This window comes from Megalobrama amblycephala, linkage group LG20 (genome assembly GCF_018812025.1).
Source record: "Megalobrama amblycephala isolate DHTTF-2021 linkage group LG20, ASM1881202v1, whole genome shotgun sequence".
Taxonomy (NCBI): domain Eukaryota; kingdom Metazoa; phylum Chordata; class Actinopteri; order Cypriniformes; family Xenocyprididae; genus Megalobrama; species Megalobrama amblycephala.
In genome coordinates this window covers 5850442-5871117 of record NC_063063.1, presented here as the reverse complement: position 1 = coordinate 5871117, position 20676 = coordinate 5850442, and the positions used below count along the sequence as shown (strand labels likewise).

The window sequence follows — 20676 nt, the reverse complement described above, 5'->3', positions numbered from 1 at the left end:
TAACATGACGGCACATGCGTTGAATCACATGCACTCCACAGCAACTACATACATTTATCCACTAATCATTCAGAAACGTCTAGTTGCATTCTAAACGTTGTAATTTCTTCCTGAGTCTCTCCATCAGTGTCGACTCCGGTTTGAACAATTTAAGTAAGGCTGAACACCGTTACTGATAATCCTCATTTTGGCTGCGTGAGATTCTCCAGCTTTGTTGTTGTTGATCAACTGAAGCGCGAGCTGTTAAAGCTCCGCCCTCTTCTGGAAAGGGGGCCGGGAGCAGCAGCTCATTTGCATTTAAAGGGACACACACAAAAACGGCGTGTTTTTGCTCACACCCAAATAGGGGGAAATTTGACAAGCTATAATAAATGATCTGTGGAGTATTTTGAGCTGAAACTTCACAGACACATTCTGGGGACACCAGAGACTTATATTACATCTTGTGAAAAGCAGCATAATAGGTCCCCTTTAAAAAAATCCATTGTATAATGTTATATTAATAAACATGTCATGATGTGACTGGAGTGCTGAATTGCAGAGCTCATGCAAACATATATACACGTCACTATGATCAGATGCTTTCTTAACTGCTGTTTTCTCACCGCTGTGTTTTTTGCTGTGTTTATTTTGTTATTGAAAGGAAAATGTTCAGCACATATTTACATATTCCTCTAAATGCCACTCCCAGCAGTATGAACGAAAAAAAAAAAACCTTTGTTGCGAGTATATCAGGGCCTTAAGTATTTGTTGACTGATGGCAAAAGGTCGACATGTCTGCCCTATTGCAGAGGACAGAACATAGTGTACTCATTTTTCTGTTCCAACATAGTGTGAAATGTCATCTGCCTTATCAGTGTGCTCAGCATGGCAGCCAAACCAACATGGAGCAACTTTTGGGGTAACCTCAGATCCAACCGTCAAATTATTTGCCAGACATTCTGCCAAGTTTCTGAGTCCAAGTCTGAAGTCTTCTGTCACCAGTCCAAGTCAGTAACAATTTTACATGCTGCAGGTTAGTCTGGGGTCTGAATGTCTGGGGTCTGAATTATTATTATTATTTATTATTATTATTATTATTATCATGTTTTAATGTTTTAGAAAATAGTAAGTTATGTTCACCAAGGTTGCATTTATTTGATCAGAAATAGAATAAAACAGTAATGTGAAATAGTATTACAATTTATAACTGTTTTCTATTTGAATATATTTTAAAATGTAATTTATTCCTGTGATGCAAAGCTGAATTTTCAGCATCATTACTCCAGTCTTCAAAGTCACATGATCCATCAGAAATCATTCTAATATGATTTACTGCTAATACACACACACACACACACACACACACACACACACACACATTATATATATATATATATATATATATATATATATATATATATATATATATATATATATATATATATATATATATGCACAACAATGTAAAAGTCTTTACTGTCACTTTTGATCAATTTAATGCATCCTTGCTCAATAAAATTATTGATTAACTTTTCGACGGGATTTTTTTTTGTTTTAAGGTGAAGTATTACAATAATTACTATTATATGACATGACTACTTAGAAAAAAAAATCAGTATGAGTGTATTATGAGCTTGTGCTTGATTCTTTCACATAGCTCACAAATATGGCTCTGAAATATCAATACAATGTTGAGATAAATATTAGCGATACAACAATTAATAAAGGTTCTGCACTGCACTACTAAGCCCTATCAAATGCAAGACAAAAATCACTATTTCTGAAATATCCAAATGTACAAATTGCTAAATAGAACAGTCTATATGTATTAAGCACACTTGCACATATGCATATCAAGCCAAAGGCCAGTATCCTAGTAACTAATGAATGTAACATAATTCTCTCGGGTGATAGAGGTTGTTTAGACACTTGCTTTTGTGTGGACAGTGCATTTCATTAACACAACTTCATAGCACTCTGTGTATTCACCACTTGAGACTCCTGATGCTCTAATGAGAACAGAGGTGCTGAATACACACGCCTCCATGGCAACAAGACCACCATACAGTGCATGTTCATCAACGCATGTGACCATAGAAGAAGTTTATGACAGTTGCAGTTTTGACAGTTAGAGATGTTGGTGTCACTGCTGGTGCCATTCTTCCTTCAAGCTGACTGCTTGTTCACTGACCTAAATAACCTTGGATTTCAACATCAGACCACTGTCTAATGTCAGTGTTTGGACTGTGCAGTTTGGAGAATTATATGAGTCCCATCTTTAACACTATAGGCCTTGTGCAAGGGCAAATCCTCTTTACTAAAGAAAATTAGGGATAAAAAGACGTGGACTGTTATTTTTGCAGCTGACCTTCTTTCGTATGCATTTGTAGGAGTAATTTCAGATGTAAAATTCATGTGAAGAGAGTATTTAAATAAATCATGCAACATGATTTACTAAGATTTGCAGTAGTTAATTTACTGGTATTTGCATCATTAATTAATGCCCCCAAAAAGCTTGTCTTAACCCATTTTGGATTCCGTTGCTCATAATGGAAATGAGCTGCGTCTGTGTTCTTTAATTTGCGCATTGTCAGTAAATCACCTGCAGAACTTTCCACTACCATCTGTGTTTTTATGGGATTGTGGTCTCACGCTAATTTGCCCTGTTTAGTAAATCTGGCCCTGTGTTACTGTTTGACTCTATTGAGCAAAGGAACATTGTGATTCATCACTGGAAGCAGGTATCACTGTGTGATGAATCATGGTTCTAGCTGTGTTAGATATGTACTGCACTACTTTTTTTTTTCCTGTCAGCTGGGAAATGTTCATTCAGTTGGGCCACTTAAAGCGCCCCTATTATGTTTTTTTCATTGACTGTAAAAAGAAACATGGACGACGCACCTCCACTCTCTTCCATTTTAGAAAAGACCTGAGACTGAGCAGTAGCAAACTCGGGACCCGATCGCGCGCTATCAAGGCCCCGCCCACACTTCCGCAGAATCGTTTAGTACAGTTTACTGCAGAACAACGCATCATGTCAGTGTGAAATAAAAAGTCATGGAAATGTAGAAATTAACGTTAAAGCTCCAATCTCCTCTCGAAAATCACGAAAAAAAAGCTGGCGCCTCAGTGACACTCAGAGAAGCTGTCAATCACAGCTGTCAATCATGATGTCACACCCCTATTTTTATAGCATCAAATAACTAACTAAAACAAACTTATTTTAAAAAAACAAACACTTGAACTTAAATCAGCGTAATAAAAACTACAAAAAATAACAGAAAACATCTTTGGAAAAAAAATATTTGAAGTGAAATTTAATTGCAAAGTTTGTCTGGCGTCCCATTAAATTACATGGAGAGGGCGGGGTTTATGACCTATACAGGGACCAACCACCTGGGGGTGATCAAGGCGGCTTTGGCTTGACTTTTCAGGACTTGTGCGTCACCCTTTTTTTTTTCTTTTTTTTTTTTCAGATTTTGCACATTTAATTGATGCAGAAATGAGTATGCATAGTTTATAAAACATTTGCAACTGCTTTTTATCACTTAATTAGAAGCACCACAATTAAACTGTTACATATAGGGACTACCAAACAGATGAAGTTTATTTTAAAGTGCAAAAAACTGACAATTAACATTGGGTAACTAATTTTTTTACTTCTTTTTGATTACCACACTTGCAGTCTTCATGTCCACTTGAACACTTGGGTCAAATCCAGGAAATACGTCATGTAAGTAGACAAGTGGTCAAGTGCAAAGACTTCAAGTGTGGGTATTTGGACAGGCCCACTAGTGAGGAACACTACAAAATAAGCAGTGTTGTAATATAAAGTTCCAAGTTTGTTGGAGAAGCATGTACCTGGTACCCTACACTGCATATTGGTGAAGAAAAAATGTGACATTGTATTTATTTGAGCAATCAATAATAATCTAATCAAATCTGACTCAACCTGTTATAATGTAACATGTCTTAATTTCACCTTTTGTGTATCATGGAAGAAAGTCATACAGGTTTGGAACAAGATTGGAACAAGGATGGCAGATTTTTAGTCTCAAACTCGTCCTCATGTCAGGCACTCTCTTCATTAAACACACATCTAATATAGCATCTATTTACAGCTAGAGATTATCAACAATATACAGCTATATAATTTTATGCATATTGAAACCACCCCCTCATATTTTGCACAAGTTACTTGCATGTAATATAGTTTAATCTACTATAGAGTTTTACACAGGCAAAAGGCACCTTATAAAAATGTTACACTAATTAATTATGATCAAATATAACACATTGCATGCTTTGTTGAACTGTGTTTAGAGTGCACAGTAACTTAAAAACAATGAGTATATAATCAAAATCAAATGGTATTTTACAACTGACAAGATTCTAATTGGCCTACAATTTGTTTACCACTGGATATTGTATGTCTACGTATGTCCACATGAGGGCGCTCTTAGATCACTTAGTTAGTGCAGACCACAGGAACTATAATGTATTTGGTCATATTGGGTTACTCATTCCTGAAAACCTGTCCAGCTCAGATAATTATAGCCACAAGGAGGTCAGGGCCGCAGCCAGACATGCAAATCAAATGAAAGACACAAACCAATTAGTTTCTGCCTTGTATGGACCTTCATCATACACCACATGGTCGAACTCATTACAGATGAGATTTAATTATCACAGACAAAGGTGTTTTATAAAGGGAGTGTGTTGTCTTTGTGCGTGTAGTATGTTCTACACTTTTTGCCATTATGGGGCATTTCAAGACATTTAAAGCACTTTAGCATAAGGCTGACTTTCTGAATACAATGTCCTTGACTGAATCACAATTTAGTGTACAGAACTTCTTCTGATTACATTATCAGAAGATGTTGAGTGTCAGACTTACTTTGCTTTGGTGCCAGCATCATCATAGCCTTTGTTTGAGACATCGTCCAGGCCTCCAATCAAGTGTTTGAAGGAGCTGCAAACATGAACACAATATCAAATGATTACTTTCATATACATATATATGTCGGGCATAACACTATCTACACTACCCCTACTCCTAAACCTACCCATCACAGAAAACATTCTGCATTTTTACACTTTTAATAAAACATTTTTTAATATGTTTTTAAAGCTATTTTAAATATGAGGACTCATGAAATGTCCTCATATTTCATGTTTACATCATAATACCAGTGTAATACCCATGTCATTATACAAATTTGTGTCCTCATACATCACAAAAACGTGCACACACACACACATACACAGAGAGTCAAGTCACCTTTACTTTTATAGTGCATTATAATGCAGATTGTTTCAAAACAGCTTTATTTTCCTGCTGATCACTGTAATGATTCAGTGGTGCTAACAGAATTCAATATGGCTGTAAAGCAGTCAGTTAAGTGTTGATTCAGTTCCATTGTAAACAGGGCTTGACATTAACTTTTTTGCTCACCAGCTACTACGGCTAGTGGTTTTCCAAAGTTACTAGCCACTCAGCATTTTCACTGGCCACAATTTTGACATCAATATCATGGGGGAAAACTGTCATATGATATTCTTAAGAGGTTCTTTTTGTCGACTGAGTTTTTGAAATGAGCGCATGGGTAAGAACAACCCCCCTCCTTCACAGCTCATTTAGAGGGAACGCCTCCCAAAACTCGTCCACGAGTATCTGAACACGAGTGTTTAACACCGGCATTCGCTGTGTTGTTAAGCTGGGCACACATTTAACGACTAGCTAAAACATTCTGACTATGCTCAACATACAGCGATTGTTTCCTGCTCCTGAAGCAGATTTATATACTTTCACATGGAATTTGAACACCGACTGTAATCGCAGACTGAAAGCAACTGGCTCTGACTGGACGCGATCAGTCATAAGTATCAATTTACATTCATAATCGGCCTTACAATCGTTAAGTGTGTGCGCGACCTAAAGCCGTGGCTTCATTATGTCGGACTCACCGCAGGTAACTCATAATCTGCAGTTGTTACTCCTGTCTCCTGACAAAAACATTGCATGCAACGCCTGTGGAGTGTGGAAAGTTACTGGAGCGCGCAGCCGCGCGTCTCTCACATGGATCGTCATGTCAGTGATTGACAAGCTAGAGGGCCAATCGTTTACGCGATGATCGCGTAAACGGTTGGCTGATGTTTTGAAGGCCCTACCTCATGCACAGATGATGTATATTAATATTATTACTTTCAGTGCACCTAATAAATAGTCTTTTATCAGTTAGTAAAGACAGTTTCAAGTAATATTGCAAAAATGTATAAAACAAAACATCCTCTTTAGCACCTTTAATATCTCATAATTTCTGTATTTGGTTGTTTTGTGAGTATTTGCTGCATGTTTCTGTTGTCACTTTAAGACCTGACACACCTTTCTACTGTTTACGTTAACTTAAAGGGTGAGTTCACCCAAAAATGAAAATAATGTAATTTATTACTCACCCTCATGCCGTTCCACACCCGTAAGACCTTTGTTCATCTTCAGAACACAAATTAAGATATTTTTGTTGAAATCCGATGGCTCAGTGAGGCCTGCATAGCCAGCAATTACATTTCCTCTCTCAAGAGGAAGCTTTGGAGCGTTATGAATCTTTTGTGTCGAATCATGATTCGGATCGTGTGTCAAACCACCAAGCTGTTGAAATCGCATGACTTTGGTGCTCTGAACTGCTGATTCGACACAAAACATTCATAACGCTCCGAAGCTTAATGAAGCAGTGTTTTGAAATCGGCCATCACTACATAAGTCGTTATTTTGTTCTCGTTGCTTTATAATATTAATATTGAACCACTGTACTCACATGAACTGATTTAAATATGTTTTTAGTACATTAATGGATCTTGAGAGAGGAAATGTCATTGCTCCCTATGGAGGCCTCACGGAGCCATCGGATTTCAACAAAAATATCCTAATTTGCGTTCCGAAGATTAACGAAGGTCTTACAAGTGTGGAACGGCATGAGGGTGAGTAATAAATTACATTATTTTCATTTTTGGGTGAACTAAGCCTTTAAAAAAAACTAACTCACCAAGACCGGCATTTTGACATTATTTTATGTTTATTTGACTGTTTAAGTGCAAATAAGCAATGAAAAATAACTCAATTTAGTACTGAGAGGTGGCTATACTGCATGTGCGCACTCTTTGTGTGTGAGAACAAAATCTGCGGGAATGAGTAAAACTATGCGCAATACAGGCAATCCCAAGCCGAAATTCATATGCAGTATATTTTTGACAACACTACATCGATATTTTTGACAACACTACTTTGCACTTGTTTATTATTTCAGATTTCAGATAGAACTGACTGCGTTCCACATCACTGCTGAAATCTACCCACATTTGGTGGGTTGCTGGGTATCAATGTCAAGCCCTGGTTTTAAAGATCATCAGTTATTAAATTAGTTCAATTCAGCTATAAAGCAGCTCTGCAGAAAAGGGTGATTTCATCGTAAGTTCATCTCACATCAAAATAGTCAGTGCAGTCACATCAATAATAGTGTTGAATATTAAGCTTTATACATATGTTGGGGGTCTGCGAATGATCAGGTTTATAAGGCATCTATGGTTTCCAAAAAAGTTTGAGAAACTCTGTAATAGTGAATTTTTAGGGAAATGTTAGATTAGACACCTTAAAGGGATAGTTCACCCAAAAATGAAAATTTGATGTTTATCTGCTTACCCCCAGCGCATCCAAGATGTAGGTGACATTTTTTCTTCAGTAGAACACAAATGATGATTTTTAACTCCAACCGCTGCCGTCTGTTAGTCAAATAATTGCAGTAGATGGGAACTTCATTTATAAGAGTAAATAAAGCTTGCTTAGACAAATCCAAATTAAACCCTGCAGCTCGTGACGACACATTGATGTCCTAAGACACGAAACGATCGGTTTGTGTGAGAAACCGAACAGTATTTATATAATTTTTTACCTCTAATACACCACTATGTCCAACTCCGTTCATGACTCCTTTAGTGATGTCTGATCGCGCTCTGACAACGGAAGTGATGTCTCGCGCATATACTTCAATGAGTGTCAGACATCACTGCCGCTGTCAGAGCGCGATCAGACATCACTAAAGGAGTCATGAACGGAGTTGGACATAGTGGTGTATTAGAGGTAAAAAATTATATAAATACTGTTCGGTTTCTCACACAAACCGATCGTTTCGTGTCTTAGGACATCAATGTGTCGTCACGAGCTGCAGGGTTTAATTTGGATTTGTCTAAGCAAGCTTTATTTACTCTTATAGATGAAGTTCCCATCTACTGCCATTATACGACTGACAGACGGCAGCGGTTGGAGTTAAAAATCATAATTTGTGTTCTACTGAAGAAACAAAGTCACCTACATCTTGGATGCGCTGGGGGTAAGCAGATAAACATCAAATTTTCATTTTTGGGTGAACTATCCCTTTAATGAAACAAAATGTGTCATGTTAGAACCAATGGTACTGGATAAACGAACAATTATCATTTAGGAACAAGCACAGTATCCCAAATGCGTTTCATCCCATTAAACTTCCAGTCATCCATCATCATTTGAAGGAAAGCATCTGTGGCTTGGTGTGTAAGGGAGAATGTGTCTGAGATCACACACACAGAGCAGCTGGTTCTGCTTATATAATAAAATATCTACATAAAAGGCATTTCAATAGTAGTAGGGGTGTACAGGCAGTAGAATGCGATTATCATATAACAATGAGGAGAAATGTTGAAACGTGTTGGTTTTAATAAAAATCAACCCCTTTATGCCATGAGGCTGGAAGACGTTACAGCAGGGTTTTTCAAATTGTGTGAGTCTTGGTCTCATCACTCCAGAGTATAGAGCCCAGTAGTCTTCATCTTTGTCAGCGTGGGCCCTGGCAAACTCTAGGCAGACTTTTTTGTGCCTGGGCTTTAGGAGAGGCTTCTTTCATGGACGGCAGCCATGCATGCAATTCCTCTGCAGTGTACGCTGTATTGTATCACGGGAAATAGTCACCCCAGTTTGGCTTTCTACTTCTTTAGATTACTGCAGTGAACTTGCATGCCGATTTTCTTCAACCCTTCTCCTCAGAAGACGCTCCTGTCGAGGTGTTAACTTCCGTGGACGACCTGGACGTCTCTGTGAGATGGTTGCAGTTCCGTCTTTTTTTAAATGTTTGTACCACTTTTGCTACAGTATTCTGACTGATAAGTAAAGCTTTGCTGATCTTCTTGTAGCCTTCACCTTTCTGGTGTAAAGAAATTATTTTCTTTCTCGGGTCTTGTGACATTTCTCTTCCATGTGGTGCCATTGCTGACAGCATGAAATGGGAAGGGGTTTTAACACCCTTTTATAGTCAGCTGTCTGCTGGACACCTGTGTAATGAATAATTAGACTCACCTGTGGTTGAATTCTTGTTAAATTAGACATTTGTAGTCTAAAATTTAGCTTTGCTCCAGAGGCTTTCAGTGGGGTGTACTCATTTTTGCATCACCCTAATTTGAGTAAAACTGAAAATTCTGTTCTCTAAGTTATACTATTAACCTTACTTTCATGTTATAAGTTAAACAGATGTTATATAAAACTTAGTCTTGTCAACATTTTGGAAATTGTTTTTGTGTTCAATGAGATATTGTTTAAAATGTTACTTTTCAAAGGGGGTGTACTCATTCACGCTGAGCACTGTATATGATTTCAAAACACATGGAAATTTCATTATGAACAATTATGTTGTCTATATTCTGAAAAAAAGGGAAAAGCTTTCAAATGAATATTTCTAAAACAATAATTATAAAAGCAGCACTGTGCCAAGGATGTTGAGCCTAATCTCTGCCAAACAGACATGCTGGTTTATTTGGTCCACCAAGTCATACTCAGTAGAAAAACAAAGTATATAAGTATTTACTTGAATCAAACTATATTTTCTTTTTTTATAATGTCTTTTACTTTTAATAGTTTATTCAACACACTATAAACCAAACAGTGGAATTAATTAAATAAAACGAGTTTGTTTCACTCAAATAATAATGAAAGTTCACTGTACTTAATAGAAAAACATTGCATGAACTTGAAATTTCATTGTAGTAAGCTGAACTTAATATGATTGAGTTGAGTTGCAGCAGATTTCTAATTCCCAGCATTCTTTGTGTCAGACTGTATAAATAAATGTTGAAATTATGTGTTAATTTTTGTGTTTTTGCAGATTAACATAGGGAGACATAAGTTAGTGTTTAATGTTGTATTATGTTGGGTTCTGTTATGTTAGTTTTGTAGGGTAGGGTTTTGTAATGACAATCTCTTTGATAGTTATAATAGCATGTGTTATGTGCTATCTAACATTTAACCAAGATCTGAATGTGATGTTTATGTAAATGAACTATGTAATTAACATTAAGAGTGGGGGCGAAGCTGAGAACTGTGGGAGCGAAGGGATGCCGGTGATGTGATTGTTAATGAGAGACATCTGTGCACCACACTGGCCTTGATCCACTTCAACCACTCTCAGCCCCACCCCGCTTGTCACAAAAAAAGTTTGACTAACTTAAAAAAAAATGAGTTAGTTTACTTAAATGTTTTGAGGTAATAAGTTTCTTCAAATGTTTTGAGTATTCTGAACTTATTGAGTTTTACAGTGCATACGGACATCTAATGTCATAGCTCGCCAGTGGTTAAAATAATATGTCACCCCTTAGCACCATGCAAAAAAAGTAATTTTTTTCCCCTGTCCTCTTATTAAATCAGAGATAGGTTGCTACAGGATAAGAGATTTAGACATGAGAGGGAACCAGTAATACTGTTCATTACTACAGCTGCTGGGCTTCAGGATGTGACTCATCCACCAGAGAATTCTCACATTATCTCATATTTTTGTTAGAACTCTGATGAAACATTGAATCTAAAAGGAGAAAAATTATTTTATGGTTCAGAGCTGAAATGTAGGATTAATCACAAGCTTTAAATCCTAATGGCATTGTTTCGTTTGATGGTACCATGATTTATACAGTCTTTTAAGTCTTGGCAGCTGAGGTCAGGCAGGACACCAGTAACCTGAGCCATAATAATGATTTGATGGACATTTAAAGTGTGAATGACTTTATATCACTGAACTGTTGACCTATTTCATGATGCAGGCTATTCTTAGCACAGTCCCAAGTGAAGTCCCAGAATTACAGCAGAAATGTTCTGGGGGTGTGAACCCATGAATGTCACTCACATATACTTATATTTCTGCCATTAAAACACTATTTCACTGAGTACAATGTACTCTATTTAAAGTCAATCATTTTTGTTTCAGTCAGAGACCCAAATGACACAATGACATAGAGTAGGACATAGCGTAGTACATCATGGCATAGTGTAGAACATCATGGCATTGTGCACTACGTCGCGGAACTTAACGCTTTTTGGACGTACGTTGAATGAGTATGGCTGTCATGCTGGAAGCTCATTATTTTACTTTATAAAGTTTTAAATAACAATACTTGTCTTACAGAAATGCATTGATTCGCTTCAGAAAGCATCACTGTTTCACTATAATCCTACAGAGAATCAGCTGCATGAAACAGTGGTTAAAATCCCCCACTGATCACAGGTCAGCTAGCACACAATATAAAGAGTCTTTTAATGAGCATTACCATAAAACCTCTGATTGATGATAGGACTGAGATAATGGGCGATTTCCTGCAGTGAGAGTGAAAGTCATTCTGCGTGAGGGGTTGCTTATTTTATCGCTTCCTCAGACTGAAGGAAAATCAAAGTCTCTGGGGTATGATGTCTATAGGGACGAGAGGAGGTTTTGCGAGCCCCGCTGTGCAGCAAGGCATTGTGTCCCCACTGTTCTATCACATGCTGTGCTACTCAAATGAGGACATAGTTTGTTTCCTGACAGTCTGCTGTCTAAGGATGGCAAACGAGAAGATTTCTCTCCCCGAAGTTAACTGGCGTAAACTACCCCGACTTGCCGCAGTGAAAGTCATGAGAGGTCATTAGAAATTAGCAGCAGTAATTTAGTGAGCACACAGTGGAACAGATGAAAGACTAATCAAATTTCACAGCATCAGTACACACACAAAACTCACTCTCTGTCGATGACGAGGCAGGTGACAGCTTCAGCGGCGATGACATTAGCTGTTCTGATGTCTTCTCTGTGGGGACACAAAGAATTTATTTCAATCATACACAGCCAAAATCTATGTTTTCTTTTCTTTTTTTTTCTTTTTTTTTGATGAATTACTGAACAGCATGATATTATTTACAGTTTTTCTCCATCGCTGTGGCACATTCTTTGAAACAGTCATAACATTCTCTAAACTGTAAGTTACATTGTGACAACTGTTTGCTGGAACATCAGAACTCTATTGCATGTCGGCAAAAGGTATTAACTCACCCAAAACATTTAATTCATGCTTCGGAACCTAGTTACTGTGTCAGTAAATTGGCCAATGCTATGGTGTTCGAAAGAGAGCTCAAAGCGTTGCAACTGAAGAAAACTTGTGCAAATAGAAAAAAAAACCTAGCAAATTAAGAAAGCATCTTCATTAGTTTGACAACACATGTGCTACAAATACTCACAATGCAACCAAATACAGAAATGCTCTGCAAATACTCACAATGCAATCAAATACAGAAACACTCTGCAAATACTCAAAAGGCAACTAAATACAGAAATGCTCTGCAAATACTCAAACTGCAAATACAGAAATGCCCTGCAAATACTCACAATGCAAACAAATACAGAAACGCTCTGCAAATACTCACAATGCAACCAAATACAGAAACGCCCTGCAAATACTCACAATGCAACCAAATACAGAAACGCTCTGCAAATACTCACAATGCAACCAAATACAGAAACACTCTGCAAATACTCACAATGCAACCAAATACAGAAATGCTCTGCAAATACTCACAATGCAACAAAATACAGAAATGTTCTGCAAATACTCACAATGCAACCAAAGACAGAAACACTCTGTAAATACTCACAATGCAACCAAATACAGAAACGCCCTGCAAATACTCACAATGCAACCAAATAGAGAAATGCTCTGCAAATACTCACAATGCAATCAAATACAGAAACGCTCTGCAAATACTCAAAAGGCAACTAAATACAGAAATGCTCTGCAAATACTCAAAATGCAAATACAGAAACGCCCTGCAAATACTCACAATGCAAACAAATACAGAAACGCTCTGCAAATACTCACAATGCAACCAAATACAGAAATGCCCTGCAAATACTCACAATGCAACCAAATACATAAACGCTCTGCAAATACTCACAATGCAACCAAATACAGAATTGCCCTGCAAATACTCACAATGCAACCAAATACAGAAACGCTCTGCAAATACTCACAATGCAACCAAATACAGAAACACTCTGCAAATACTCACAATGCAACCAAATACAGAAAAGTACTGCAAATACTCACAATGCAACAAAATACAGAAATGTTCTGCAAATACTCACAATGCAACCAAAGACAGAAACGCCCTGCAAATACTCACAATGCAGCCAAATAGAGAAACACTCTGTAAATACTCACAATGCAACCAAATACAGAAATGCTCTGCAAATACTCATACTGCAACCACATACAGAAACGCCCTACAAATACTCACAATGCAACCATATACAGAAATGTTCTGCAAATACTCACAATGCAACCAAATACAGAAACGCTCTGCAAATACTCACAATGCAACCAAATACAGAAAAGTACTGCAAATACTCACAATGCAACTAAATACAGAAATGTTCTGCAAATACTCACAATGCAACCAAATACAGAAATGCCCGGCAAATACTCACAATGCAACCAAATACAGAAATGCTCTGCAAATACTCACAATGCAATCAAATACAGAAACGCTCTGCAAATACTCAAAAGGCAACTAAATACAGAAATGCTCTGCAAATACTCAAAATGCAAATACAGAAATGCCCTGCAAATACTCACAATGCAAACAAATACAGAAACGCTCTGCAAATACTCACAATGCAACCAAATACAGAAACGCCCTGCAAATACTCACAATGCAACCAAATACAGAAACGCCCTGCAAATACTCACAATGCAACCAAATACAGAAACGCTCTGCAAATACTCACAATGCAACCAAATACAGAAATGCTCTGCAAATACTCACAATGCAACCAAATACAGAAAAGTACTGCAAATACTCACAATGCAACCAAATACAGAAACGCCCTGCAAATACTCACAATGCAACCAAATACAGAAATGCTCTGCAAATACTCACAATGCAATCAAATACAGAAACGCTCTGCAAATACTCAAAAGGCAACTAAATACAGAAATGCTCTGCAAATACTCAAAATGCAAATACAGAAATGCCCTGCAAATACTAACAATGCAAACAAATACAGAAACACTCTGCAAATACTCACAATGCAACCAAATACAGAAACGCCCTGCAAATACTCACAATGCAACCAAATACAGAAACACCCTGCAAATACTCACAATGCAACCAAATACAGAAACGCCCTGCAAATACTCACAATGCAACCAAATACAGAAACGCTCTGCAAATACTCACAATGCAACCAAATACAGAAACGCCCTGCAAATACTCACAATGCAACCAAATACAGAAATGCTCTGCAAATACTCACAATGCAACCAAATACAGAAAAGTACTGCAAATACTCACAATGCAACAAAATACAGAAATGTTTTGCAAATACTCACAATGCAACCAAATACAGAAATGCTCTGCAAATACTCACAATGCAATCAAATACAGAAACGCTCTGCAAATACTCAAAAGGCAACTAAATACAGAAATGCTCTGCAAATACTCAAAATGCAAATACAGAAACGCCCTGCAAATACTCACAATGCAAACAAATACAGAAACGCTCTGTAAATACTCACAATGCAACCAAATACAGAAACGCCCTGCAAATACTCACAATGCAACCAAATACAGAAATGCTCTGCAAATACTCACAATGCAATCAAATACAGAAACGCTCTGCAAATACTCAAAAGGCAACTAAATACAGAAATGCTCTGCAAATACTCAAAATGCAAATACAGAAACGCCCTGCAAATACTCACAATGCAAACAAATACAGAAACGCTCTGCAAATACTCACAATGCAACCAAATACAGAAATGCCCTGCAAATACTCACAATGCAACCAAATACAGAAACGCTCTGCAAATACTCACAATGCAACCAAATACAGAAACACTCTGCAAATACTCACAATGCAACCAAATACAGAAAAGTACTGCAAATACTCACAATGCAACAAAATACAGAAATGTTCTGCAAATACTCACAATGCAACCAAAGACAGAAATGCCCTGCAAAGACTCACAATGCAGCCAAATAGAGAAACACTCTGTAAATACTCACAATGCAACCAAATACAGAAATGCTCTGCAAATACTCATACTGAAACCACATACAGAAACGCCCTACAAATACTCACAATGCAACCAAATACAGAAATGTTCTGCAAATACTCACAATGCAACCAAATACAGAAACGCTCTGCAAATACTCACAATGCAACCAAATACAGAAAAGTACTGCAAATACTCACAATGCAACTAAATACAGAAATGTTCTGCGAATACTCACAATGCAACCAAATACAGAAACGTTCTGCAAATACTCACAATGCAACCAAATACAGAAAATTACTGCAAATACTCACACGCAACTAAATACAGAAACGCTCTGCAAATACTCACAATGCAACCAAATACAGAAATGCCCTGCAAATACTCACAATGCAACCAAATACAGAAACGCCCTGCAAATACTCACAATGCAACCAAATACAGAAAATTACTGCAAATATTTACAATGCAACTAAATACAGAAATGCCCTGCAAATACTCACAATGCAACCAAATACAGAAACGCCCTGCAAATACTCACAATGCAACCAAATACAGAAACGTCCTGCAAATACTCACAATGCAACCAAATACAGAAACGCCCTGCAAATACTCACAATGCAACCAAATACAGAAACGTCCTGCAAATACTCACAATGCAACCAAATACAGAAACTCCCTGCAAATACTCACAATGCAACCAAATACAGAAACGCCCTGCAAATACTCACAATGCAACCAAATACAGAAACGCCCTGCAAATACTCACAATGCAACCAAATACAGAAACGTCCTGCAAATACTCACAAAGCAACCAAATACAGAAACGCTCTGCAAATACTCACAATGCAACCAAATACAGAAAATTACTGCAAATACTCACAATGCAACTAAATACAGAAACGGCCTGCAAATACTCACAATGCAACCAAATACAGAAATGCCCTGCAAATACTCACAATGCAACCAAATACAGAAACGCCCTGCAAATACTCACAATGCAACTAAATACAGAAACACCCTGCAAATACTCACAATGCAACCAAATACAGAAACACCCTGCAAATACTCACAATGCAACCAAATACAGAAACCCACTGCAAATTGCACAGACCACAACAGGAATGTTTCAAGGGGATCCCAACAAACGACAAACCTTGCTGTGACCACTTATTGTTCAGTGTTCAGCATTTTAGATACAGATTTAAACAGTAGGTTAAAAAAATTGTACTGGAAAAGTCAATACTGTAGTATATAAAAAACATTTTAATTATACAGTACATTTATTTTTGTAGAAATGTTACATGTAAACTAAAAATTCACAGGTGGTTGTTCATTTTTACAAACTCTATTATATCTTCCTCTAATACCACCACACATTCTTACATATCATCCTATTGCTCTTCCATGACAAGCAAGCTATGCATTTTCAGTTTACATGTAACACATTTCTACACAAATAAATGTTACTGTATAAAAATGTATTTATACAGTACTGCTATAGCTGCTGCACTTTATGTTTGTGACATTCCTCCATGCTCAAAATGGTATTATTGTGTCGTGGGCAAACTCCATATATATGCTTCCAAACTTAATTAGTTGATTGGTAAGATTGTGATTCCTATTTCATTACAATGAAATGCACTGTTTATAACTGAGCATGTAAATGCACCTAATAAGAGAGAAACAATCAAGCTCTATTATACTGTTTCAGAAAAATTAGCATCCACAGAACACTGATTCTTCCTAATCAGTGTCAAATGAAACAATGTTAATCATCAGCCATTATTATTACACATTTTTCACTGCATGGCACAGCATAACCCAAACATTTGTCGCTGTAAGGTTTCTCAAAACGCAAGCACACATGGCACACAACAGTTTCTGAGGCATTACTCAGCATGATTGCCCTCTGTGTCACTAGAGTCTTCTTCCCTGCAGTCTGACAAACATTCACAGGAAGTCAAGTTTATAGCCCCTTTCACATATACCGGTAAGAGATAATGTGTGAACAGGACCTTTTCAAAAATACCGGTAAATTGGTTCTGGCAATTTACCAGTAAGGGAAGTTATAAAGATAGATAGATATGGGTAAATTACCGGTATGATGCTGTGCGTGAACGCAGAATGAAGATTACCGGTATGAGCATGTACAAAGTCAGAACACGCAGACGTAAGAAGTCTACTTTGGGCTAATCATAAAGTTCTCATGAAGATGACGTGATTACTCCACCCTGATTACAGCAATCTCCGCTGCTTTTTAATAGTTTTTCTAGGTAAATATGCACTAGACTGACATCTTTGTCAGCTTTTTCAGTGTGTAGAGCTCAAGACCCAGCCTTTAGCGCTGTGGCTCTGCAGTTGGAAACTATTATGTATGTCTCGTGTTTTTAAGAGTAAAAAACCCGTTCTGTTTAATCATCCCCTTATGCCTCACACTCAGACGTCAAAAATTTTTGTCAAATTGTACCGATAGTGAAACTCATGCGGGTGAATGTAGAAAATGACTAAACGTTTAAAGATCTGGTCTCTTACCGGTAAAAAGCCAGAAGGCCTTGCTTGTGTGAACAGCATATTTGAGTTTTTACAAAGTCATTCTGGTAATTTACCGGAAATGCTGGGTGAAAGGGGCTTATGTCTACAGTACGGATGATGGCATAGATTCTCCTCTTAGTGACCCTCTGTGTGTGTGTGTGTGTGTGTGTGTGTGTGCATGTGATGTGTGCGCATGCGTGTGTGTGTTATGAATGGTGTAATCCAGAATTCTGGATGACAGCTCCAGGCAGCTGCACAATGCCAATTCACAATGACCAGGTGGGAATGCTGATTGCCTTCACACACAAACAGGAAGTGCCTCTTAACTCTCAATCCAAGCTCACTGGAAAAACATTCCTGTGGTGACATTTCTGCAAAATGATATTTGCCTCTTGCATGTTTTGTGCCACTTTCAAAGTGAAATGTCCAGTGAGTGGCACTAAAAGCAGGTTCAGTTTTATCCAAAACGTGAATGGGGGAGTGGTTTGTTGAATTGGTTGTTGTACGTATCACGATAATTCAAGTCTGGTGAGTGAAGCTAAAAGGTTAATACTGTGTTTGAAAATGACAAACCACCTACACAAAACCCTACCCTAAACCTTACTGGTTGTGTTAACAAAAGCAAACATGAGATAAAAAACATATTACTGAAACTACCATGCCATTTTAGCTTGCTTCTACAAAATTTTGACATATTTTATTGTTATTCATACCTGAGTGCTCCACATCGCAAGTACAGGGTTGTAACAGGTAAGCTACCAAGCAAGTTTACTATGTTAAAAAAGACATACATATGGAGTTGGTTAAGTGCAAATGTCAAAATGAATTAGTGTTTTACTGCCACTAGTGTTCATTTCAGCAGGAAACTGAAGTAAATTGTTTGTACGCTTGTGGTGTTCTGCAAAAATGTAGGCAGAAGCACATTTTTTTGTCCATTGAGCCTAGGTTGCTTAATATTATCATAAATCAAACAAGTCTCTGCAAACCTTCCCTGTAGTGCAATATTATATTCATTAACTTATGTCTTTTATATTTTTATGACTTATGACTGATTAAATATAATACAAGATACAGTTGTCAAAAGTACCGAGTTCGGTACCAAACGGTACTGAAATTTTAAAAATGTGATGCTTTGAGTGATGTTGAGTGGATTCGTAAACACCTCTGATTGGCTGTTGTGTTGACGCGCTCAGCGGATATGTCTGTGATTGGCTACAATGATCAACGCACGGGAGGATTGAAAGCACGCGGAAGTGTTTGAATTTGAAAGCGTTTTGAAAGTGGGAGCAGGAGCATTTGAAAGCAGGCATCTGTCAGTGGACCGCTTTCAAACACGTGTGTGTCTAAGCGCTCGGTGAAGAGCATAATTGATGACTATTTACTGCCCAGGCTCATTAGAAAAACATCCCTGTGTCAAGAGTTTTGCAAAATGCAAAATACGTTGCCTCGTGCACGTTTCGCGACAGTTTCAAAGTGAAATGTCCAGTGAGTGGTGCTAAAAGCGTGTTTCGTTTTTTCCGGAACAGATGAATGTGAATATGGCAACGTTTTATTACGTTGGAGTTTGAACGTATCACAGCAGTTCTGAATTTAAATAAAGGCACGTGCGAATAATAATGACAAAAGCGTTTTTGAAACGTTGATCATTGAAGCCAATTAGAGACATATCTGATGAGCCGTGAACACAATGGCCAATCAGAGGTATTTACAAATCCGCTCAACAATGCTCAAAGCGTCACATTTTTAAAATTTCAGTTAAATGTTATGATGCAGCTCACCCTGTTTGTGCTAAGGACATAAATCATACCTCAAATTGTGTGGCTTGTTAAACTCCATAGCAACTGCAACACATGAAAAACCACTCAGAGCACCTGTGACTGCATAACAATTCCCTGACAAGCCTGACCCTGACATTGTGGCAGTGAGTTTTAAACAGGCAAGCACCACTAAAACAAACTACAAAAATCTTGTTGCTTCTTTACAATTACACTGATTGTTCTTTAAATAACTGATTTGTTCAGCAACATTACAAGGACATCAACAAAACCAGCTGCAGACAGTAGACCACTTATGCACAATTACCATAAATAGCCTGTAAATTGCCTGCCACATCCACACAGTCATGGCGTGTTACAAAAGTACACACATTTAAATATATAATTAACATTTGTGTGATGGATTTTCATATTTTAAGACTAAAACATAAACTGTTTCCAGTTTTAATGTGACCTTTATATAACAAAAACTTGGACAACAAAATAAATCCCTGTGACATGCCACCCTCATCCTCAACTTTGACATATGGGTCTCCAATTAGCACCATGCTGTTGTGAATATTCACTTTCCAGTGGACAAGTCTATGTTTAGGGTGTCATTAGTGTCTGCTGTCTAGAGACCCATCTGCATAAAATTCAAATGCCTCAAACTCGTTCTCATTAGATACGATATTTCCCAGTACAACTGGGAAAAAGATAACCTCCCATTGAGACAGAACATATTGGAGGTGCCGCAGCTTGCGAATGAGGTCCAATTATATCACCTAAAGTGATTATTACACCAGTCCTATGCTATTCACATCACAGCTACACTTATCACATCAATCGCACATGAGGATTAAAACTGCCACTGAGAAAGTCCAGCACAGGGAAACATCCTTCAATTACCACGACACACTTCAGAGGCAGAGGGATGTCTTTGAATGCTGTGACAGCATTAGGTGAGGTTCGAGTCAAAGAAAGACAGAGGGAGGTTAAGACCAGCCAGTGCAAACATGTTTCACCTGTCAGTCAA

At 37.6% G+C, this 20676-nt stretch overlaps 1 protein-coding gene across 2 annotated transcripts in view; it reads right to left on the bottom strand.

The window, feature by feature from the left end:
* prkg1b (protein kinase cGMP-dependent 1b) overlaps positions 1 to 20676 on the bottom strand; it is a 198549-nt gene that overhangs the window by 18754 nt on the left and 159119 nt on the right. For both annotated transcript variants that reach the window (XM_048169848.1, XM_048169847.1), the window contains exons 8-9: positions 12043 to 12108; positions 4880 to 4954 (exon numbers count right to left, since the gene is read on the bottom strand). In XM_048169848.1, the coding sequence (XP_048025805.1) occupies positions 4880 to 4954; positions 12043 to 12108 (141 nt within the window). The remainder of the gene's footprint in view (positions 1 to 4879; positions 4955 to 12042; positions 12109 to 20676) is intronic.